A 24,345-nucleotide genomic window follows, 5' to 3' on the forward strand; every position below is an offset into this window, starting at 1 on the left:
TTCACGTCATTTTATTTATTATTCCGTAATCTTATACATTATGAGTTATATACACCATTGATTGTCTGGAAGAGATCGCTATGTAGCAATAAGGTCGCCAAAATTGTATGCTACATCTATTTTGGCTGTATCTATGTTTTGTTTTCTAAAGTAAACTATAAAGTAAGTAAAATTAGTGGCCAAAGTATTAGTAGTAGTAAAGCAGCGGTTTAACCCGTGAATTTATAAAACTTTACCTATAACACACAAAACGTCACCTCGGTTTTACGCCTTCTAGGGGTGAATTATAAAAAATCTACGACCTTTTTCTGAGATTCGAACTATTGTCATAAAAAATTGAAATTAAATGGGTTCAGCGGAAAACCGCTGAAACCTTAAGCTAAAGCTTAAGGTTACAAAGGTTTAAGTCAATTGTAAAAAAATACGTTGGTAAAGAGTGCATAATATTGGATACAAGATTATGTTGATGATAAAAAAGCGTAGAGTTAATGCTTGTTGATTTTCAGGCAGGAGACATAACATACATATATAATTGTGTTTACCTAACACGACTGTATTTTTAGATGTTGAAAAAGAGTAACTACTGAGTTTCTTGCCGGTTCTTCTCGGTAGAATCTTCATTCCGATTGTAGCTTTACTTTAAATAGTTTGTTAAATGTCGATTCGAAAGTGCTTGTCAAAGCCTACTTGAATAAAGTATATTTTGATTTTGAAGCGTTTAGAGGTAACAGACAGAATACTAATATTATTCTTAAAATGTTTTTATAGCATAGATAGGGGCGTGTGCTTAGCTACCTGGTGGTATGTCACTACCCATAGATATTATCGCTTATAAAAGAGTGTTACTATCTACCTAATAATGGTGGTAGTGATTTACTTACTGTTAAAGCTCTGTACATGTCTCGGTTGGTACCACCAACCTATCTATTTAATATTTGATATGGTTACCTTATTCAATATGAGTACCTATTCAAATAAATGATAATTTGAGGTATGACAAGCAACAGATAGACACGAATCATCATCAAAGGTTTTCCGATTCTTCATCGGAACCCTGAAAATCGGGCCAATGGGATGTCGCTGTGTGACAGGAGGACAAGCCATTAAATATAAAATATAACTACAAATTGCTCTGCGTGGTTTCACGTTATCCGTAGGTCATGGCGTTGTATAGTGCAGGAGTCATATAGTCGAAGAGTACATAGGAACATATTTAAAGATTTTATCAGAAATTGTGACGTACGTACTCTTAACAATAGCTCTATAAACAGAAATTAGCTCGTACCTACTAGTACCCACAGGGTTAATAATTCTTTTGGGAGACAATAATTACGCTTTTACAACAGGATCCCAGAAAACGTTTTTGTGTTAAATTTTAAATAACTAATGATTTTTCACGTTTAATTTCAATCGTCTGATAGATAGTCGGTTTTTATGGATATTGAAAAAAATTTTTTTCGCCAGTTCTTCTCAGGTCCGAGGCGTTCATTTCCGAACCGGTTTAAAAATCAAGTGATTTTTAAAAAATCAACAAGCTAGTTTTAGTCTAATTAAAGATTTTGACTTTGACTTTGACAGCCAGCCTACATGCCTGCCTTCAACTGGCTTACAATGCAAAATGGTTAATAGATACATACATCGAGAGAAATGAAACGGTGAACTGCTGAGGCGAACACTAAAATTCTCGCTTAGAGGTGAAAGCGCTCAAAAATTTTCCTGTTCATAAAATATAGACCCGGCCCTTTTGTCTTAGTCGGACTTTGATAATGTATAAACTCTGTAAATAGGTTTAATTGAGATTAGCGTGCAAACGAAATAAGTATTTCGATTTAAATCAAATCCATTTATAAAATATAGAAACTTACTTATTGATTGTCAGATAAAGCACTATAACCGGGTCGGAAAAGAAAATACCCTGAACTCAGAACAGCGTAAGAAACTCAGCGGGTTTTTTTTTAATCTTCATATAATAATATAGTATATATTAGTACGTAAAATAGCAGTTATCGTTGATTTACGTTTTTTTTTTTTTCAAATCCTTTTTTAGTAAAAGTTAAAAAATATACAGCCAACGAGTGGGCTCCATAAATAAATACTGTTTTTTTATTTATTTATTTATATTAGATTAACTAATTTACTTAAAAATGAATGTATAAATCATGATACATCTATAAAATTCGAAATGGTCTCCGCAATGTTGATCACGTATGATCACGTGATTCATACGTAACTATTGCAAGTTTTCAACGCAATTTATTTGGTTTGCTTACGAAAATATCTGTACGATGGATCCGTGAATGCAAAACATGATCTTTATTGTTAACATGGCGGAGGATTTCCAGGTAAACATTGACTTTTAATGTCCTTCATTTGTGTTTCTAATAAAAATCTTGCACGTGTTTTTTGTGTGATGTTTGTAATGGTGCTGTTACCCTACTGGCCTGGTACTGGCTGTACGAGTACTAGACTCAGCCTTCCAGACTTGAGGCCTTTCGGGCTCGAGAGAGACGTTCGTCCTGAGGGTCTCCTATGAGATCGCATCTCGGCTCAGAACGTAGTCGATGGGGGACTTACACGTTTTGACGCAGTTATTCTACCAAACAAAATGCATACTACAAATACAATCTCAAGAGAAAATGAGGCTATAGCCCAGAAGTGGGACATTTCCAGTCTATCAGTTTACTTTACTAAAAAAAAAACTTATATGCTAACTTTGATGGTGAACGGTCCCACAATATCGATGTATATTATAAATAGCAAACAGCTACCTAAAACAACATAAATTTATACACATACAGGGGTTAGTTAAATATCCTATGGACGATTCTGTTTAGTAATAACGTAAGTCGTGCCTATTTGGATCTTGAATTTGCTAAGCATATTATGATAAAACTATGTACTTTACTCTCGATAAACTTGTAGTACAATTATTACAAAGGTCTTATAGAAGCTACTAGAATATATCAGTGAACGAGTTTCCTACCATAATAAACATCTGTATCAAACTAGTTGAAACCGCGGCTTCAACCGCATTTTTAGAAAACTTAGTACTCAAACCTTCATCCCATTTTAACCCCTCGAAGGATGAATTAAAAAAAGCAACCTGTGTCTTATCTTGGGGTATAAGCTTACTCTGTTCTAAATTTAATTTAAATCGGTTTTATCGGTGGGTGGATTCGTAACAAACAGAGAGAGAAGAGAGAGACAGAGTTACTTTCTCATTTTTAATATAGAGTTGTTGTTCAGACGCTGTCTTTGTATTGCAAAAGTGAATTAACTACAAAGCCAATATACGTGAAACTTATACTAGAAGATAAAGAGTAATTCGGAGAAGATTTAAATATCAAGTATATTTAAGTAGCAAGCAGTTTCAATCACAAAATCAGACTATCGAGGTGACAAGCGTGAATTTCATATTATTTACTAAAAACATTGAAATTCTTAAGTTATTTTTTTTCTTTTAAGTGGCTTTAAAAATACCTTGGTAAAATCAAAATATTATTAATTCAAGTAGGCTCTTGAAAGTTGAATTAATGTAAAGTTACTACCGATTCGGAACGTATATTCTACCAAGAAGAACCGGCAAGAAACTCAGTAGTTACTCGTCGAGTATAACTATTAACTTCACTGTTATATGCCAAAGAAAAATTACCCATTTTGCATTATCTCATTTCTTAATTCGTGAAATGTTTTCGTCATTCATTTAGTGGTTTATAAGTATAGTTGTTTAAGATTTCACTAATGTTAATTGCAAAATAAGCAATCGCTTCTGAAATATTTGCCAGTCGAATTTAAGAGGTACACGCAATTGTGTTAGTGTAAAAAATATACTACGTTTGACAAATCAATCAAAATATAAATAAATAATAATAATAAGTATTACAATTGTACAATTATCTTTAAATTTAACATAAAACGTTTCAGAGACAGGTGACATCTTTGATATTAGTATCGTTTGATAAAATTTCATTTGACAGATTTATTAATAATTCGAAATCACCTTGCAAATATGTTGAATGGTTAGAATTATTTATAGTTTTCTATTCTTAGTCCACAATTATATCTACTAAATCAACTATTATAGAATGTACATTTTGTAAAATGAAAACAATTAATAAACACTTATCCTGACTGACATACTTAAACTATACAGTGAATTAAGTTGGTTTTTACTGTTACGTATATTTTTTTCACTTTTTATCTTAATTTTATTTGAATTAATATTTAGTGCATGCTGTGGTCTCCTGTAATTGAAGCACACAACTCGTAACACTTACATTGTTTAATTTTAATAATATTTATTTAGTGTGTATCTTTCGTTGGAGATTCGTGAATTAATTAAATAAATAAATAAATAAACTTGATTATTCGTAATGAGTATTAAATAATTAAAAATGAACTATTTAGAGTTCCAAAAAATATTCAATTTTCAAAATTACTGTTTATATTTAATGGCGTTTCACAAAGATAAAATATCTTTGTAATTTATTTTGCAATTGTTACAAAAGACGATATTCGTTTATTAATTTGTAAACGCTTTTCTAAACACAGTAGGTTTTATTATTAATAAATAATAATGTTAAGTTACTACTTAATATAATATATCTCAAATTGTTAAACGTATATTTAATAAAGAATATGTCCAAATATTCAACACACAACACAACAATGATATACGTATTAAAAAGGCAAAGTTTACAACAATCAATAAATATATAATCGCCTGACAGCGTTCATAATTATTGTCTGATTACATTATTAGATAAGCAGGGAAAAAATTATAATTGAATTATTCATATGTTATAATTAAAAAAAAAAATTACGTCAAAAGACATTTTCATAAAGTATGAATTTAAAAAAAAAAGGATTTTCTTTATTTCAATGTAAGAAGTCATTTAAAGTCACCTAAGTATCCGATTTTATTTAAGGTCGAAAATTATAGAATTTATCATTAGTATTGTTGCCTGTTATATGTCGTACAAATAAAAAAAAATTGTAAACTTACCGGTTTATCAAACGAGGAAAATCTAAAGGAACGTTTCGACTCGACGTCGGAAAAATGTGTACTGACGATGTGTTTACGAAAGACGGAGCCTAGGTCTAACGCAATTGCTTGCAATGCATTAAGAAACAGAACTCGGTTTAACCGATCTAGAAGTGGAATAATTTTGTACGACGGATACTATTTCGAGTCTAAATCCATTGGTATATGAGTTAACTTGGTCTAATTAAAAAAAAATCAGGTTAATTTTTACTGAACAACCTTAAAGAAAACTATAAGAAAGAGTTTACGTAATAAAAGACATACTATTTTTTTTGTCTTTAGCATTTTTTTTTATTACGATATCATACACTGGCAAAGTGGGTCACCTGATGGTTTGAGGAGAAGGTTTGGAGCATATTCCACCACGCTGCTCCAATGCGGGTTGGTGGAATACACATGTGACAGAATTTCGTTGAAATTAGACACATGCAGGTTTCCTCACGATGTTTTCCTTCACCGCCGAGCACGAGATGAATTATAAACACAAATTAAGCACATTAAAATTCAGTGGTGCCTGCCTGGGTTTGAACCCGAAATCATAGGTTAATTTGCACGCGTTCTAACCACTGGGCCATCTCGGCTCGACACTGGCATTATAAGGAATATTAATCATCGCTAACCTTGGGAACTAAGATGTTATCCCTTGAGCCTGTAGTGTAGTTACACTATCTCATTCTTCCTTTAAACCGAAACACAACGATATCAAAACTGGTTACATTACAGTATGTCAAAAAAAAGTTTGCAAATCTATGATGTGATGTCTTTTACATAACCCTTTTCACTCCTTTCGATTCACACCGATTTGGCTTAGTGGTTAAAACATGGGAATCTTGGCTTAAAATTGCGGACAAGCTTCACTGAATTTTCAAGTGCGTTTTCATGTTAATCGATATTGTATCGTATCGTACAACGGTGAAGGACAATATCGTGAGGAAACCTGCATGGGTCGGATGCATTTTTGTCACTAACGTGCATTAGAAAAATGTGTTGAATTTTTATTCTAAACATTTTTACACAATTTTACGTAACTGTAAATATTTACACAATTAAACATTTATTTACACTAGAGAACCTATCTAGTTCTCTAGTGTAATTATATCATTTTTAATTTGTGTGTTTTTTGTGTGTTCATAATTTAAATAAAAACGACCAGATGCAATTATTACAATATTTAGTTAGAATATTTAGTATAGAATAAATGGCAGACTTTTACTTCGGCTTCCTACTGCACTCGAATCACTAGAATGTGCCGAAACTAAAATGACAAGGACGATGATAATACAACAATAATAAATTCTACTGGTTTAACGAAAACATATTTTTTATTTAATAAAAACTTATGAACATAGTTTAATTTTTTTTCTCAAGTACGAAACCAGTCATTTTTTTAATTGTGTTTTAATAAACCTGTAGTTACGTTGATAACGCTGACTGTGCACGCTTTGTTAACTTTTATAACATCAAATCAAATGAAATCAATTTTATTCAAGTAAACTTCACAATGAAGCATTTTTGAATCTTCGATATTTAAATACTACCACCATTTCGGAAAGCAGCTTCCAGCGAGAGGAAACGGCAAGAAACTCGAAATATATCAGTACCTATAGATTTTTATAGTTATGTGTAAACTCAGAAAGTAGGTCGATCTCAATTGCCTCCTTTTGTGTTTAATAGTTCTCTCCTTAAGTAAGGCTTACAACTTTTACTACGACTAAAGACGGGAACAGTTACTATAAACGTCAACTTCACGTTGTAAAGTAAACTGCTATCATTTTAAAAGCAAAAATACAAGCAAATAATTTTGTTAACATTTATCCTGTTATTCAAGTGTCTTTATACAGGGTTAGGGTATATCTTTGTTGAATTTCATTGCAATTGGTACTTTGGTTTAGTTGTGATGAGGTAACAGATATTGACTTTCGCGTTTCTTAATATTGGCCTTGCACGGCAGAGGGACATAGTTATTACTTTTCTTTTTATGAGCATAGTTTAGTTTTCTTTCTTTTTTTATTTAAGCATGTTGCACACTGTTGTATGCTGTAGAGCCTTTCGTGATACAGAGCAACCTCGATATAACAAATCGAAAGGGAACAAGTAAATATTCGTTATATCAAGTAATTCGTTAAATTGGTTTGTTTTGTTGAGGTTAGGTTGTTCTAAAATTCGTTATAAATAGGTGAAAAAACAGTTTTACTCACCTCAACATTGCGTACTTATCTTGTTAAAACTTCTACTAATAAATGATAACACATTTTTTGTCAAGTTACTGTAAATATTTTCTATTTGAAAACAATTAGGTAGGTAACAAAAATCTTTGGTGGTGACTTTAAGGTTTTGGGTTGACAAATTTGAGGTAGGTATTTATACTTTTTCTTAATAGTTGGAATTTTTTTATAAAAAGGTTGCTCGCAAAAAATGTTCGTAATGTAAAGGGATATTTTACATTGACTCTTGTAGACGATTCAAGGTGATTACGAAGAATTTGTTAAATCGAGAAATTCGGTTTATTGAGGTGCGTTATATAAAGGTTGCATAAAACTATACATTATTCGTAAGATATTCCTTATTTCTTCTCTGTAAAATCTACATTTTTAACCTGTGGTAACTTTAAATGAATCTTACATAATTAACATAAACAACGATATTGTTAGTATGAGTGCACTTGATTAAAGTATTTTAATATTTATTTTATAGATACTAGCGGTCGCCGATAGCTTTGCTCGCATTTTAGGGTTTGGACATCAGCAGGCCCCTCTTTCAAAATGGCCAATGGGCACAGGGCCCCGCGATCGCCCCGCTGAGATCAAATAAAAAGTCTCTAGTTCCTGCCAGATTACCAAACGATAACCAATATTTATCACCAAAAATCTTTTATAATTCGAAGAAATCGAATCTTAACAACAATACGTTAGCTTTTATCATAGTGAAGCTATTCTACTCTTGCCCAAAAATTAGGTTTTCGGATTTCAGCATGCTTAGATAAATTTAAAAATACAATTCAACGGTATACTAAGCACGCACTAATTTCGAATTTTGACATTTGAAATCATCAGTACAGTAAGCGACCAAAGCGAAGGATGAAGCTCCAAGTTTGAATTAACCAATTAATTTAATTGAAAAATTACATAGAAAAACGAAATTATATAATGCTAATAATATCTACATATTTGATTTATTTACAATGAGCTTTAATAAAACAATGGAATTGGTGATCTGATAGAATTATTATTTTTTTTTCGAGAACTCCTGTTCACGTGGCCTTTTTTAAATTAATTTATACTAGACTTATATAAGACTAGACTTGAAGACAAAGTCTCAATTGATAATAAAGTAAGACTTTATTTAAAATTACTTCCGTATATTTTACATAAAAACAATATTTTGTCAAATATCGTGTGTCGTTTCGTTTCGTACTTAACAAATAAGTGTGTATTTTGGAGTAAAACCCGAGCCAAGCCAAGATGGCCCAGTGGTTAGAACGCTTGCATCTTAACCGATGATTTCGGGTTCAAGCCCAGGCAGGCACGACTGAATTTTCATGTGCTTTCGACGACTGACTGACTGAGTTTTCGATGTTAAAATATACCTGCTGAATTATAATATAAAATTTCGAAACGGTCACTAGTGGATCTGAAAAAAGGAAAAAAGCTGTATATCAGAAGAAGAGAAACTTCTGTAAGTAGTAAACAAACCAAAAATCTTCCACATGATGAGTCGTGTCATTCACAAAATACGGTACTTTCTGAACCCTCGCGTTCTTCAACAATTTTCAACAAAAGAGCAACAAGCTCGGTGATTTCACAAATAGCGACAACTGTGTCACTAGAACGACAACAGTTTTCCAGCCCGGAAGAAATATCACACGATCTCGCCGATTGTTTTCATGAAAATTATACAGAAAAATATCGCGAAATGTTTATTCTTAAGAGATCTGCATATTTTCAAAATAAATATTCTGACTTTTCCGATACATCCAGAACCTAGTTATGTTAGCTCAAAGCATGAAGACAATAGAAGTGAATGCTTAATCTGCAGAATGTAAGTCATTGTGTCATTCTATGCTTTGGGATCATATGTCTTGGGAAACGATTTTGTAAAAAGGGAACAACATTCGACTAGAGCATAAACCTCTGTTCGGTCGTGTCAATTTTAATTATAATTAAATATTTTAAAACTCAAATATTATATCTTTTTAAAATAGTCTGTCTTGCTCCCGTAAACTTGTCTACCTACAAAGAGGTCATAAATTACTAACTAGGTATTTCAACAAAGCCTTATTTAATCGCAAATTGAACAATGAAAGCATCGAAAGAAAATGGTTGTTGTACTCGCCATCCAAAAAGTCTGTATTTTGTTTTTCATGCTCCTTGTTTCACCCTTCTGATGTAAATCAATGCTCTCCGAGTGGATGTAATGATTGGAAGCACATTAATCACATAATTTTAGCACATGAAATTAGCCCTGCACGTAGGTAATTTATGATGACTTATCTGGCACGAAGTAAAGCGGTCGGTAGCGGAGTAGATGTTGACTTATTATCTCAACATCAAAAAGTTAAACGGATTGTAGCTTCTGTAAAATTTTTGGCATCAAGAGAGCTTTCGTTTCACGATGTCAATGAAATCCTTGGATCTCCTAATAATGGAAATGATTTGGGATGTGTGGAATTATTGATTGAATTTGATCTATTTATAGAAGAACACTTAAAAAAATTTTGGAATCCTGGAAAAGTTAACATTTCTTATTTATCGGCGAACATTTGTAATGAGTTTATTGACGTAATGGGACAACAGGTTCTAAAAAAAATTATAAATGAGGTTAAATTAGCAAAATATTTTTCCATTAGCGTTAACAGTACGAACGATCTGTCTCATGTTGACCAGCTTACTTTTATAATTCGATACGTGAATGACAGTGTTCCTGTTGAAAGGTTTCTGAAATGTATACCTATCATAGAGCATAAATCTGGGTATTTAGCGGAAACCATCTTGATTTTTTTAGATAACCATGATATTCCCATAAAAGATTGCAGAGGACAAAGCTCCGACAATGCTTCAAATATGTCGGGGAATTATTTATTATTATTATTATTTATATTTATTATTAGTCTACAAGCAGAATCAATGAGAAATGTGAATTTGCCACATTTGTACTATGTGCGGGACATTCACTAAACTTAGTAGGTGTACATGCTGCTGGGTGTGTATCGGAGGCAACAAAGTTTTTTGAAATTGTTCAGAAAGTGTACAACTTTTTTTCGGGCTCTACTCATCGATGGAATATATTGACAGAACATTTAGTTTGTATGCAGACTGCAAAAAACTACATTAAAGATCATTTACCCCTGGCTGAATATTATTATTTTATGTTTTTAAATAAATAATAATGTTTATCATATTTTAATTCAATTCTTATTCTTCATTTTTTGTACTTATGTTAGTTTTATAGCAGACAAAACTATCTGGAAAATCAACGACTTTTAATAAACTTTGTGGCCTAGTCGGCACGGGTTGCGATCATGCTAAAAAAGAAATCTCATATTTGAGTATGTTTTAGCATTTATAAAAAAAATAGAGGGTATTCATTTCGAAATTTAAAAAAAATATATATTTTTGGTCGTATAAGGAACACCCTAATGTTCATAGACGTCAGGGTAGATTTGTTTTGTTGCAGCCTAATTGAACTCACAACTACAGCCACTTGGACTATATCATATATAACGTAAAGACTTATTTTAAATATTATTATTAAACGTGCTGTAATATCGAATTAGGACAACCATGTCCTGTAATGATGTGTATACAGTTTTGTATTATAAATAAATAAATGAATGAGTTAACATCTTGGATTCAGATCGTCTTGAATTTGAAATTTCCAGAGTTTATCTGGATTACTGATAGCTCGAGGTTAAAAGATATTCATTCAGTCGACGATTTTATCTTCCGACTTGGCAGGACCGGTTCACGTTAGTAACTCAAATTTCGTGGACACATTGTTCTAGAAAGATTGGGATAGCATGCGTACTATCAAAAATCAATCTTACAGGCGCTCTAGAATACTTAGACCTTAACCATTAACCAAAAGTGTTCAAAAATGTAAAGTGTATTCATTCAAAACAAATGCTATATGCGGCAAGAACTTAAAACTTACTACCTCAAGGACTACTAAAATTTTGCAAATTTTATCCTCAGGGGATTTCAATACTTTTAACAAGTAAACAAAAAGATTTCTCGGGAAAAACTCAGGGTCTTCTCAAAGGAAAATAATCGCAGGAGTTCTTCTATATCCAGAGTGATAGCATTGTATATTCAGGTACAGTCAGCCGTTGCAGAGTTAGGGAATCAACCGATAAAAGAAGTTCTCAACAAATTCTGTCGTACCAAAAAAGAAAACGATATTTTTTTATATAAGATTTTAAATTAACATGGTTTTTTTTATTACTACATTTATTTAAAACAGGATATTTGCCATGGTTTTTTCATTTTTGTTTGGTCGAGCTCGATATTAAAATAAAAAACATGATATATATCCGTTTTAAATACTTGTAGTAATATTTTATTTTCTTTATTTGTTAATGAATTGAAAATATTGAACGCATCGGGATGAGACTGACCAGTTGACGCGGCGGCATATTCCACCACGCTGCTCCAATGCTGGTTGGTAAATTTTGTTGAAATTATATACATGCAGGTTTCCTCACGGTGTTTTCCCTCACCGCCGAGCACGAGATGAATTATAAACACAATTTAAGCACATGAAAATTCAGTGGTGCCGGCCTGGGTTTGAACCCGTAATCATCGGTTAAGATGCACGCGTTCTAACCACTGGGCCATCTCGACATATTTTATCACACAGTCACATTTTAATATTATACAACCCCGTGAAAGCCACATTTTTATATAAATAAAACAATTCATCAGTTTATAAACATTTATTTAATTGTCTTAAATAAAATGTACGTTCATATATAATTTAATATATTAAGATTTCAGTTTTAATAGTATTTAATAAGCAGTACCTCTCGAATGAAACAGTGTTGTCTCCTTCTCTCGAATGACAAACCAATTGTGATAAAAAGAGAGAGATTCCCGATTAACTATGCACCCACTAAACAAAGGCTTTAAGTAAAGCCGTTAATATTTTACTTGGTGCCAGCGCTTAGTGTAATCTCATCCAGGTAGACTACCAGCTCATAACATAATTTAATACTAAACAGCAATACCCAGTATTGTTGGGTGAGTGAGGGGACATAACACAGTTCTCAAGGTCAGTGACAAATTGATGTTATAAGGAATGGTTGATAATTCTTACGGCATCAATTTATACGAGTACTGAACGTTAAAAAAAATAGGCATCAGTGTTATTCTGTTAACGCTCACGTCATCTCACTTCTGAAATTGAAAACCGACTCCCTAATAAGATATTCCGATACACGCGATACTATTTACACCATTTTGGGAAAGCATTTACGAATCTGCATATCTCGAACATTTTTTATTGGTAACACTTTTCAATACAAAGCGCTTCACTTATACAAGGTTCCATCCTGTTCTAATATTACGAGTGTTATACGACGTTTGAACATCAAAACTCATCAATTAATAAAATCATAATACTTAATAATTCAAATCCTAGCAAATATTTACAATAATTCTCAACTATTAAATTATTTATTTCAAACTTTTTGTTCGTTCCATACAAACGGCTCCAATCTCTTATTCTCCGGTAACAACTGGTTCAATTCTTCTATATCTTGTAGGGTCTGCAAAAAAAAGGAATTATTAATTTGCGACCCATATTTTTGAATATTATATTTAATAAGTACCGGTTATCATGAAAATATATGTATGATGTAACATGCAACGCCATCTAGCGGTGAATTACAATAAAAGTATACTGTAGCTGTAGCCTGCGGCTTTGCTCACTTGGAATTTGATTAATTTAAAATTTTACTTTAATTTAAGCCCTCTTTGTGTAAAACATTTTGTGCAACCGTTAGGAGAAGAATATCCATAAACGCTAAAATACATATCTACCCATTTATAATCAGTAGCCCTAAAATAAAGTTTCATCTTTCTAACTTCAAAAATGACGGACTTCCTTACAAACTGTCAACCCATATTTCACCCCCTTTAGGGATAGAAATTCCAAAATTCCTTCCTCAGTGATCGCCTTCTCATTAAAATCACCCTAATCACCAAATTTGCCCTAACTTTTATAGTTCACGCTCGGCGATGATGATTCAATCAGTCAGTCAAGACACGTTATTTTACAAATACAGATAAACAATCTCAAAGAGTCGAATCGGCGAAATAATTTAGGGTAGGTACCACCCACTCATCAGATTTTCTACCGCCAAACAGCAGTACTCAGTATTGTTGTGTTCCGGTTTGAAGGGTGAGTGAGCCAGTGGAACTGCAGGCACAAGGGACATAACATCTTAGTTCCCAAGGTTGGTGGCGCATTGGTTAATATTTCCTACAGCGCCATTGTCTATGGGCGGTGGAGACCACTTACCATCAGGTGGCCCATTTGCTCGTCCGCCTACCGATAACATAAAAAAACATTATAAAAATCCAAGATTTGTCTATCGGTACTCCTTCCATTGAAACAGACTACAGTTGAAAATGAAAGCGGTGTATTACCTGGTTCAGCAACGAATTGCACCTCGATAGCTGATGTGATACCTCCCTCACCCGCGACAGCCTCTCAGCGTGACGCGCGTTGCATCTCTGTTTCTCCACCGTTATCGAATAGAGACGGGTGATTTCCGAATCTGCCTGTCAATTCCATAAAACATCACACATATTAAAATTAGGGGACATAAAAGCTAACTTATTAATTAATCATATATCATATGGACTCAACATATAATTGCTAGCATATATAATGTGATTTTATTGTTTTTATGTATTATAGCCGATATGACCCGAGATGATTGCGGGTTCAAACCTAGACAAGCACCACTAAACTTTCATATTTGTGTATATATACTTAAATTGTGTATATAATTAATTTTATCCTCGGCGATGAATGAAAATTTCAACGAAATTCTGCCACATGAGTATCTATCAAACCGCAGTGGAGCAGCGTGGTGGAATAAGCACCAAAACTACTCCTCAAAGGGAGACGAGGCCTTAGCCCAGCAGTGGGAAACTTACAGGCTGTTTCTTTAGTTGTATTAGAAATATTATCAGTAGAATTGATTTGATTTGAATAACTGTTAATTATCTACATCCAGTTTTGACTAATATACTTTGTATTTTAACATAAATCAAAACGGGATATTGCTACAGTGATAAGGGGCTTGTAAACGTTTAATACTGGGAGTGAGCATAAAAATTGGTATTCTTACTTTTTTTTTTATTATATAGGCTTGCGTGCGGGCTAATGAGCCACCTGATGGTAAGCGGTCATCATCCATAGACAATGGCGCTGTAAGAAATATTAACCATTCCTTACATCACCAATGCACCACCAACCTTTGGAACTAAGATGTTACGTTCCTTGTGCCTATAGCCGTAGTTACACTGGCTCATTCACCCTTCAAACCGGAACACCGCAAAAATAACTAACTAGCTTGGCGGTAGAATTGCTTGCACTAAACCCTACCACCAAGAATATCTTTAAATAACTCGAGCAGTATAGAATTTAGTCAGAATTTAACATGAAAAGTATCACCTCCTTAATCTTGTTTGCTAAATGAATCTCCTCGGCAGCCAGCGGCTGAGCGCAAGCGGATAAGTGCGCCTGGATTCGCGTAGTCATCCTGACCCACGGTCTGGGATCTAGACCTGGAAAATTAAATAAAATAAGAAATTCTGATATATTTAGTCAACGTAGAGAAGAAAACACCCAAAAAAGTGCTGGCGAAAGAAACTCAGCGGGTTTATTCAATTTTATAATAGTTCGCAATTTTCAATATAATAAAGAAATGTCATCCACGAATTTACCATTTGTATAATGATCTCTTGAACCGAGATGCCCCAATTGGCCGGTGGTTAGAACGCGTGCATCTTAACCGATGATTGATTAAGTGTTTTTATGTACTTAATTTGTGTTCATAATACACTTCGAAATCGGCGGTGAAGAAGAACATGTGAAATTTTCAAGAAAATTCTGCCAAATGGGTATCTACCAACTAGTATTGAAGACACATGGTCCAACAACCTGCTCCTCAAAAGGCAGTGAAGGCCTTAGCCCATCAGTCGGACATTTAAATGCTGTTACTACACATATTTATTTCCTTTTCGATTTGAATACCAAATTAACTCAGACAAATGGGCATGTCAGATCGAGATAGATCGAGGATAAGCGCTTAGCGTGCCGCAACTCTAACAATAAACAAAAAATCGTGAAACAAAAATCGATACCATCGCTAAATTTAGTGCAATATAAAATCAAATCCACTTCCATGCTAAACTTAAGCGCTGAAGCGCTTTAAACGCCTTTCGTAACAAGCTGGACGAAAACAGCCAAAGAAAAATACAGCGGTAGCAAGCTAAGCTCATCTGGCTTTAACGTAGATTATGTCATTAACTGACCTTCAAGCACTTCAGGATCCTTTGCACCCGGTAAGCCGAGCGTCCCTCGCATAATCGGCAGAAACGTTGGTATTTCCTGAAGGAAGAAGTTTTGCATTTAAAAGACTCCAAAACTGATTAAAGATGGATTAACTTTTTTTCGATGAATATTAAATGTTTATTGGTAGCAAATTATATTAGATCTTATTCGTGATATATATATTTTTAATTAATATTAGCAGTGCCCCAAATTAATTAGGGAATTACTAATATTCCTATTTACCCCTCCTTTAAATCTTATCACTTGTGTTAAGAGTGGGGCAACGACAATAAGCCAAGGGGTTAGGATCGATCCTGCGACTTTTTACATCTCTGGGCAGTATGTAAACCACTGCGCTAATGACGCTGTGATTTTTTTTTTTTTTATTACCTGTAATCTCCTGATATCTTCGTCCAACTGCGTGTCCGTCGCTGGCTTAACGACGACGATGTCTCGAGCTCTTTTGTTCCTCCTCGCTTGCAAGCTCAACTGCCTCCGTTGGAGAAGAGACTTTTTACTGTCGGATCGTTGCGTTTTCGCCGAATTTTTGGGTGAATCTAATAGTTGAATTACTATAATGTATTATGCAATTAGACCACGGAGTTGGGAAGACGAAGTTTAAAATATATTTTATAACCCGTTCGAAGGAGTACTAAAAGGAGAAACCTTAGTTTAAGATATTCTAATCAGAATTCTATTCATTTCGATAATAGCTCAGCTTTGTATATAACAAACATTTCAAGATTCATAGATCTTTATAATACGACAAAATGTCGCTAAACCACTTATAACCACTTTAATTTTATTTCCAAAGTTCTAAATATCAACGTCATATCGTACAATACACAAGTTTTACAAGAACCCATAATTATTCAAAAGCTCGAGATATAGTTGATCACGTCAGTGTAATGTCTTTGTATTTTGACTATAAATTTTCGAGGTTGCACTGCCCAGTTCCTCTCACTTATTTAATGCACGAATCTGAACTGTTACAAAAAAGGTAAATGCTTCCAGTGAGTGACCACCTTAATTAAAATGGCTAATTAGATAACTCTACTTCATAAAAGAAATGCAATATCACTTCAATGTACTTGAGTAGTAGTACTCAGGTATCAATAGATATATTTATAGCTCACTCGATGAAAAGTGACTTCCACTGCCCACAAACATCTGCAACACAAGGGGCTACCGGCCTTTAAGGAAAGAAATTTTAAATTACGTTCTACTGTACCTCCAATAGGTCTATCCACAGTATAAGATATATACGGCAGTTCCGAATCGGAGCACATACTGGCTCCGGGAGAGTTGTTCCCACTTGGTGATGGTTCAGGTCTCCTTGTATCTATAAACAGAACGATGGCATATTCAGGTAATAATTATGTTTGTGATTTTTTTCAATAAATTCATTATACTTTCACATGTGCATAATGTCTTGTGAATCCATTTTGATCATAAAATAAAAAAAAAATTACAATCTAAATTTTTTTTTTATTCTAAAAATCATTTTTTTAGAACATTCCTACTGATAAGACATTAATATCCCATTGCTGGGCAAAGGTCTACTCTACATTTTGACGAGAAGGTTTGGAGCTAACTCTACCACTGCTCTAATGCTGATTGGTGGATATGCATGGAATTTTCACCTTGACCATCAGCAGGTTTCCTCACTATGATTTCCTTCACTGCCAAGCATGAAAAAAATTCTAAGCATAACTTAAGCAAATAATTTCAGTGGAAATCCATTATTGAACTCAGAATCATTGGTTAAGATTCATGTCTTGTATACACAGGGCAAACACAGCTCTCATAGATAAAACATACAGTAACATAATATAAACACAATAATATAAGAAGTTTAAGTCTAGGTTGATTGCTTGATTTTGCTAGCTTTATGACAATGTTCCTTTGCCTCATCATATAAAAAAATGTATGAGCACTTTAAATTTATTAATATTTTATACTATAAAAAAATGCTAAAAGTTAAATTATATAATTTTTAATATTATTGTTTGTCTTTATATATAATTGTTTATATTAAACATACAATTATCTATTTAATAAAATGAAATAATTTTGAATTTAATAAGATTTTCTTTTGCGTTTTTTTTTTAATTTGTCACATTTGCGGCTTCTGAAATCCAAGGTACAAAAATATAAATAGAACATATTTTGATATTAGTAAAACCGTATAACCTGGAAAATTAGAAGTTGCTATCGTATGTCCTCTGCGTACTGGTGGAGCCCTTTGCGGCTGCTTTTTTGGAGGCATTGATTGTTCGGAACCCATATTTAATCTTACACAAAAATAATGTTTTTAATTTGTTTTATATGTCATAACAAAAGTAGTTATGATCGTGTTTTTTGTATTTTTTTTCTGAACACTCCCTTCTAATGTTAATTCAAACTATTTCGATGAAATTTTGGGATATTTGGTTAAAGTTAACTAAACTAAAGTTAAATTATTTCCCCCAAATCATCTCATTTTTTATTTGATGATTGATCACAATCAATAAAATAAGTTTACTGTCATACTGACTGAACTCGAGCTGAGGCTGACACCCCATATGTATTACTCTATGCTTTGTTGTTGCGGCAATGCTGCCACAAGTGTCCAAAGTAAATTATCTTTTAACTATTCCTTGTAAATCCCCCAAAATAATTAATTAATTACTATTAAAATATCTACCTACTTTTTTTTTGGTAATATTTGACTTTTAAAGTCATTGTGTTATATAAAATCTAATATGTTAAATCTTTATAGTTTAATTACGCTTGTATTTAAAATTTCAATAGATTTTTTTTATATTATTATTAATTACTTGTATATTAAAATATTTTGCTTTGTAAAAAATATTTTCTTGCGATTATTAATATTCGTATCAACTGCCTTGGTCTTACAGTTTGATGTCAGTAGACGATAATATAAAAGTGACACGTGTCACATAGTATATGTTGTCAGTTGCATTATGACATTTAATTTTGACATTTCCTTGTTTTAAAAAGAAACACTTGCTTACGCAGACATTCCATTATTTCAACAATTAAAATTAATATATTCTATGACAAATTCTCAAACTCACAAAAATGGTAGATGAAGGTACTAGAAAAACACTAAGCAGCATACCTTTGTTAAAAACTAAAGCAGGACCCAGAGACAAGGAATTATGGCCTACCCGTTTGAAAGAGGAATACCAGGCATTAATAAAGGTAATAATTACTAAAACTGTTACTGAATTAAAATATTAAAGAATATAACCGTCATTGACATGATCACTAACTTTTAGGTATTTTAAATGTTTTTATATCCACTTTGAAGTATTCTACTTTCGAATGATATTGTTGTTACGAAATAGAAAGTGGAGAACTTAAAATTCCATGCTATTTTACTCCGATATCAGTAGTAGCCTTTATATAATAACTTTATAATTGCCATTTTATTTGATCAATATATTACGAATATGGATTTCATTGAAAAAAATATAATAATTGTGAAGAAAATGTTTTATATGGAAAATAATAGATATATGAATTAATAATTTATAATTCGATAAATTCTGTATCTGCCACAAGAAATAAATTCTTTACAATTTTCCATTTACATATTCAAGAAAACATTTTGTTTTCAGTATGTACAAAATAATAAAGAAGCTGATAATGACTGGTTCAGATTGGAATCCGATAAAACCGGAACAAAGTGGTTCGGTAAATGTTGGTATGTCCACAACCTACTGAAGTATGAATTTGACTTGGAATTTGATGTGAGTATTTCTTACAAGCTTCTTGTACTTAAGTTTTTTTTTTTTTATATTAAATTAGTATTTGGATCAGTACATGCTAAGTAGTCATTGCCGACATAGATATTTGTGTTGTAAAAAATATTAACTCTTGCAGTTATAACGTGTCTTCACATTTGGAAACTAAGATGATGTGTTCCTTTGCCTTAACTGGAACATAAAAATACTAATTATTAGTGATTGCTCCAAGAATTATTAACCATTCCTTGCATCATCCATTGGCAACCATCTAACTTAGATGTTATCTCCCTTGTGCATGTAGTTATATAACAACACTAACTATTCTTGTTTGGCAATATAATATATTGGGAGTTGGCGATATCTACATAAATGGGCTTGCACAGAGCCGTACCACCAAGTATTTCTATATTATTTTAATATCTAATGCTGATTCAGGTAAAATGCCGGAGTTCAGGTGTCTAAAGTATTATTCTCATCTGTTTAAAAGTTCAATAAAATGTATTGGAATATATTTATAGTATATGTGTGTGTGTATATTTCAGATACCCGTTACTTATCCAACGACAGCACCAGAACTTGCTCTACCCGGTCTCGATGGGAAAACTGCTAAAATGTACAGAGGAGGCAAAATATGTTTAACTGACCACTTTAAACCACTATGGGCAAGAAATGTACCCAAATTCGGTATAGCTCATGCAATGGCTTTGGGTGTAAGTATGTCTTTAATTTTAAATCTTCTAGGCCTTCGTGTAGGTATTCAAAAGTTTGTATTCAAAAGTACTTTTAATTCTTTTGGATTTGAGTTAAATTTAATTATTTAAAAAAAAATGGTGTGTAACAATCAGATAAATTTTGGCCCCCCAGTCTTGTTCTCGATCCTTTGGCTTCTTGGAGCTAACAAGGTTCATCTTTCCTGTACATGTCAAGAAACATCATACGAGTTGAATTTACAATTGATAGTTTTCGTCGTCATCCACTGCTGGAGATAAGCCTCTCCCAAGCTACACTAAAGCTCCTGGTTCTCAGCCTTCCGTATTCTGTCGTATCTCCCCCCATTCTGTAGATCAAACACAATCGAGGGATGCATACCCCTTTTTAACACATCTTACCTAAGTTGCGCTCGACAACACGTCTGCTCGTTGCGGCGAATATCGTTCAATTGCCATATTATATTTTATGCCCAAATATATCATTACATTGTTGTTGTCTTTTCTAGCTTGGTCCATGGCTAGCCGTTGAAGTTCCTGAATTAATCGAAAGAGGCGTCGTCAAATACCAGGAGAAGTCTGATGAAGCGAAGTAAAAATATTTTGTACGAAGTTTGTAAATATATTGTTTTATAAAATAAATTGATATATGTGTTTTGTTGTTATTTTTAATGGCAACCCTTTTGTTCTATTTTTTAAATTAATATATTTTTGTTAAATTATAAGCGCATTCCTATTGTGTTTCTGAAAATATAGTTTGCTTGATTGAAACCATCTCTGGATCGAACGTCGAAAAAAATATTAAGTCGACAGTACTTCACAGCTTATACAATTGTTACGGAAGCGATAGAGTAAATAAAATATCTGAAAAGCATAGTCCCAAGAAAGATAGCTTCGACTGGAGAGAAAATTCTAGACCATTTTTTATACCTAAATATTTTATTTATGGTACTGTGGGATTTTTTTTTTTAATGTTTTTTTTTTTTTAAATAGGAAGCCATCACAATATTAATATATAACTATCTTATTAAAAAATTTTTTTTTAAATTGTTGCATTAGCTAATATGTATAGTATATATTAAGTATATCACAATTATAGGCTAACTCATCATGCTCAATGATGAGTTAGCCTATAATTGAACACCAAGTGAACAATTTTTAATCCAAAAACCGATGGCCAATCGAGTTTATTACTAAATGCAACAATATTTTTGCGGGAAAAGTTTAAGATAATAACTAAACGAAACATAATACTCAATTTAAAGTATTGCAATTTTATTATATCGTAAAAGTTAACAATTTTCCATTCGTATTATTTATATTCGTCGCTGAATTTACATAATATGCTAAACAGAATGTTACTTTCAGTAATTGTTGTCATATTTATTCATTATTTGTCATTCGGAGATACATATCCATTTGTAAGTATTATAATCTAAATAATAATAATAATATAATATAAATACACGTTCTATGCTATGTATCCTGTACCTACGTCCGATCGTCTGCCGGCAACACCGACCAGTTCATTGTGGCTGTAGGGTTGCACCAAGGGTCGGCGCTAAGTCCTTACCTCTTCCCCCACCGTCTCGTCGTCTCTACTCTACTCACTTCAAACAGCTCACTTCACATTACTCATTACAATTTGTACTTATAAGAGAATATTTTGTGTGTTGAACATATTTTAACGAAGATACAATTATTTACAGCCAGAGGTAAGCATATGTTATAATAATATACTTAATTTAACAACATCTATAATTATGTTTAAGCACGCATGAGCACTATTTGAGTCCTACAACTATATAATCTTTCTTCTTCGATCTCATTTATCTGAATGCCAACATGCTACTGTACAAGCCGAGTGGTTCCGTGCGGTTACACTGTTATAGTGGACAAAATCATACTTTGCTTTATAAAAATTACTCGATAGGTAACTGTGCATTTAAACTAGTTACTTTTTAACAACATCAATAATTATTTACAATCGATGACTTACTATTTAAAAAGAAAATACTTCGAAATAAGAAAAGGTCCTAGTCCAGCATTGGACTATTTTCGGGTTTAGTTATATATTACCTGTGACGGGAGTATTTCGTGTGGAGGGAGGTAATAAAGTTTCCAAATTAACAGAGCAGGAAAATTAAATTAAACAAACTTATATCCTACTTTTCCCTTTCAATATTGTCTTGTTGCGTAATTCTGCATATTAAATATAGTTAATGCATTTTACAGGACACCCCTGCTGTGAGTATTTATAATCATCAAAATATTGGTTCCTTGACTGCCTGATATGTTGTCATGGATATTTAAAAGGGTGTAGCACCCGAGGTTCTGGGCTAGAGCTCTGGTTAGGGCCATAACAAAGTTATTGGGTTTTTCTGTTGAGAAATTCTCAGAAGAAAATACTCTGTCTGGAAATTGGCACAATTTCATAACCGTATAAAATACCTGAATCCGTTGGGTCTGCATCTTAACTCTTGCCTCTATTCACTGTTGAAATACCTTTGTAGCAGAATTCGTCTAGCAAGACATAAGCAGCATGTTTTTTCTTAGCATGACTTCTGCACAGGATATCAACTGTTATCAAACTCATTTTACCATTTTTCCTTAGCCAACTATTCCTTACTAAGTGTTATTAATATTTTTTTAGGAAACGCCTGCAGTGAGTATTTTCTAGATTATTATCATAATTACATGTAAAATTTAGCTGTGCTGGAGATTTAGACAGGCCTACCTGGATTAATATCTGCCAATTACTTTACAGCCGAATAGACATAATAAAAATGAATTCAATCTATATTACCAGGAGGCCAATTATTCTCAGGCTCAATTTATCATTTGATATTTCGTCATTCATTTTATTTTAGTGTTAGGGTTTTTTATGAGTACAATACACGCATCACTTATTCTACTGCTTAAAAGCATTGCTTTGTATTGTTTTATTCCGGTTTGACGAGTGAAGAAGTCATTGTAATTTCAAGCACAAGAGACAAAAAATCTTAATTTCCAAACTTTTGACGCATTGGATTGGTTATTAATTTATTTTACGTGTCCAATGTATATAAGCTGTATCTATGTCAGTCCTCAAACATATTTTAAATTAAATAAATATAAATTAATAAATTATCTCGGTTAAAAAGATGCATAATGTGAATTTACTTTCAGGACGCCGCTTCAGTAAGTTTTTTCTGAATTATCAAATCACGTCTGATGTTTGCATTTCAATATTCGTGTTGTATTATTTTTCTATTTCTATTTTAAATAGCTTAACGGTGCAGACTCAGACATTTAAAACCCGGCTTAAGCTTACTATAATTTACTGTGTAGAAATTATAAATAGCAGCCCTAAATTAAGGTGCTGGTAGCGTAACGGTCTCGGTAACATGATAAGCACGTAAACCAATTAGCGATGCGCCTGAGTTCTCTCCGATCATGTCATTCTAGCTGTGTTGTTGAAACATCCATTAACTGCTTTCCGGTGATTATTACTATCATCATTGTGGCACCAATAAACTAGATTTCCAGGACTGGGATCCATAATGCCACAATGTCGTGTTATCACGCTTCTGGGAACATCGCACCATTAAAATTATTTGACACCGTGATTGCCTCGTTGGTCTAGTAACTAGATCCTGATATAAGGCCATAGATCCTGAGGTTCTGGTTGCAAAACCCAGGTCGGACCCTTAAAAAGTTATTGGGTTTTTCTGTCAAAAAATCAGTAACAGCCCTTAGTATGGAAATTGGAAGAGCTTTGGACAACATATGAAGTCTTTGATACTGTGCCTGAACTTTTTTTGTTCGTGTTGAATTTGCCGTCCCGTTAGATTTATATGAGAATATATGTAAGTTTACCAGTGTTTGTGCACATACTTATGCACAATGATAATTTCCTCTAAGTCGACTGATCTCCCTTGAAATTGGCTGTCGTCACTGAATCTATCAGCACGACATCATCCACTTACTTTTTTATTAACATACTAAATTTCGGTAATCTATTGACAGGCGGCCCCATCGGTAAGTGTTAACTGTTCAAAGTGTAATTTTTATGTTATAGATAATGTTATTTTCTTCCTTAAACATAAATTAACCGACATCAACAAGTATTAATTTAATAGAGATTAGAAAAGGCACTATAAAAACCTGAAGTAGTAGTAAATTAATATTTAATTGCTCATAATATTTACGCAATAATAAGTCTATAATATCACGCTATTAAGGTGCCTATTCTATCAAAAATGTGGTACCATATTGATATTATATTATTAATATA

At 32.8% G+C, this 24,345-nt stretch overlaps 3 protein-coding genes across 3 annotated transcripts in view; 1 reads left to right on the forward strand and 2 right to left on the reverse strand.

Moving 5' to 3' along the window:
- Positions 1-5,095, reverse strand: part of LOC125074965 (fatty acyl-CoA reductase 1) — a 29,728-nt gene extending 24,633 nt beyond the window's left edge. The window contains exon 1 of the mRNA XM_047686452.1: positions 5,006-5,095. The gene's annotated coding sequence lies outside the window, so the exon portion shown is untranslated. The remainder of the gene's footprint in view (positions 1-5,005) is intronic.
- Positions 5,096-12,293: 7,198 nt separating this feature from the next.
- LOC125074970 (BLOC-1-related complex subunit 5) lies at positions 12,294-18,142 on the reverse strand. The gene is made up of 8 exons (XM_047686460.1): positions 17,992-18,142; positions 17,801-17,901; positions 16,839-16,949; positions 15,998-16,164; positions 15,589-15,664; positions 14,726-14,838; positions 13,690-13,824; positions 12,294-12,806 (listed from the first exon to the last, which is right to left on the reverse strand). Exons 2-8 carry the CDS (start codon positions 17,892-17,894, stop codon positions 12,720-12,722), a joined length of 783 nt encoding a protein of 260 aa, XP_047542416.1. The 5' UTR covers positions 17,895-17,901; positions 17,992-18,142; the 3' UTR covers positions 12,294-12,719.
- A 438-nt stretch (positions 18,143-18,580) lies between these two features.
- On the forward strand, positions 18,581-20,726 carry LOC125074972 (ubiquitin-fold modifier-conjugating enzyme 1). Its single transcript, XM_047686462.1, has 4 exons — positions 18,581-18,814; positions 19,234-19,365; positions 19,905-20,072; positions 20,579-20,726. The coding sequence occupies exons 1-4, from the start codon at positions 18,692-18,694 to the stop codon at positions 20,663-20,665; spliced, it is 510 nt and encodes a 169-aa protein (XP_047542418.1). The 5' UTR covers positions 18,581-18,691; the 3' UTR covers positions 20,666-20,726.
- The last annotated feature ends 3,619 nt before the right edge of the window (positions 20,727-24,345 follow it).

The sequence above is a fragment of the Vanessa atalanta genome, chromosome 29 (assembly GCF_905147765.1).
Source record: "Vanessa atalanta chromosome 29, ilVanAtal1.2, whole genome shotgun sequence".
Taxonomy (NCBI): Eukaryota; Metazoa; Arthropoda; class Insecta; order Lepidoptera; family Nymphalidae; genus Vanessa; species Vanessa atalanta.

What these genes read in the sequence shown, in the direction of transcription:
- LOC125074970 (XM_047686460.1), bottom strand. Translation starts at nt 17,894, where the DNA reads ATGGGTTCCGAACAATCAATGCCTCCAAAAAAGCAGCCGCAAAGGGCT. An exon ending in TGTGGATAGACCTATTGGAG is followed by an intron (nt 16,165 to 16,838) that starts GTACAGTAGAAC and finishes TTCAACTATTAG; the next exon opens with ATTCACCCAAAAATTCGGCG. An exon ending in TAGCAAACAAGATTAAGGAG is followed by an intron (nt 13,825 to 14,725) that starts GTGATACTTTTC and finishes TGGAATTGACAG; the next exon opens with GCAGATTCGGAAATCACCCG.
- LOC125074972 (XM_047686462.1), top strand. Translation starts at nt 18,692, where the DNA reads ATGGTAGATGAAGGTACTAGAAAAACACTAAGCAGCATACCTTTGTTA. An exon ending in AATTTGACTTGGAATTTGAT is followed by an intron (nt 19,366 to 19,904) that starts GTGAGTATTTCT and finishes TGTATATTTCAG; the next exon opens with ATACCCGTTACTTATCCAAC. An exon ending in CTCATGCAATGGCTTTGGGT is followed by an intron (nt 20,073 to 20,578) that starts GTAAGTATGTCT and finishes TGTCTTTTCTAG; the next exon opens with CTTGGTCCATGGCTAGCCGT.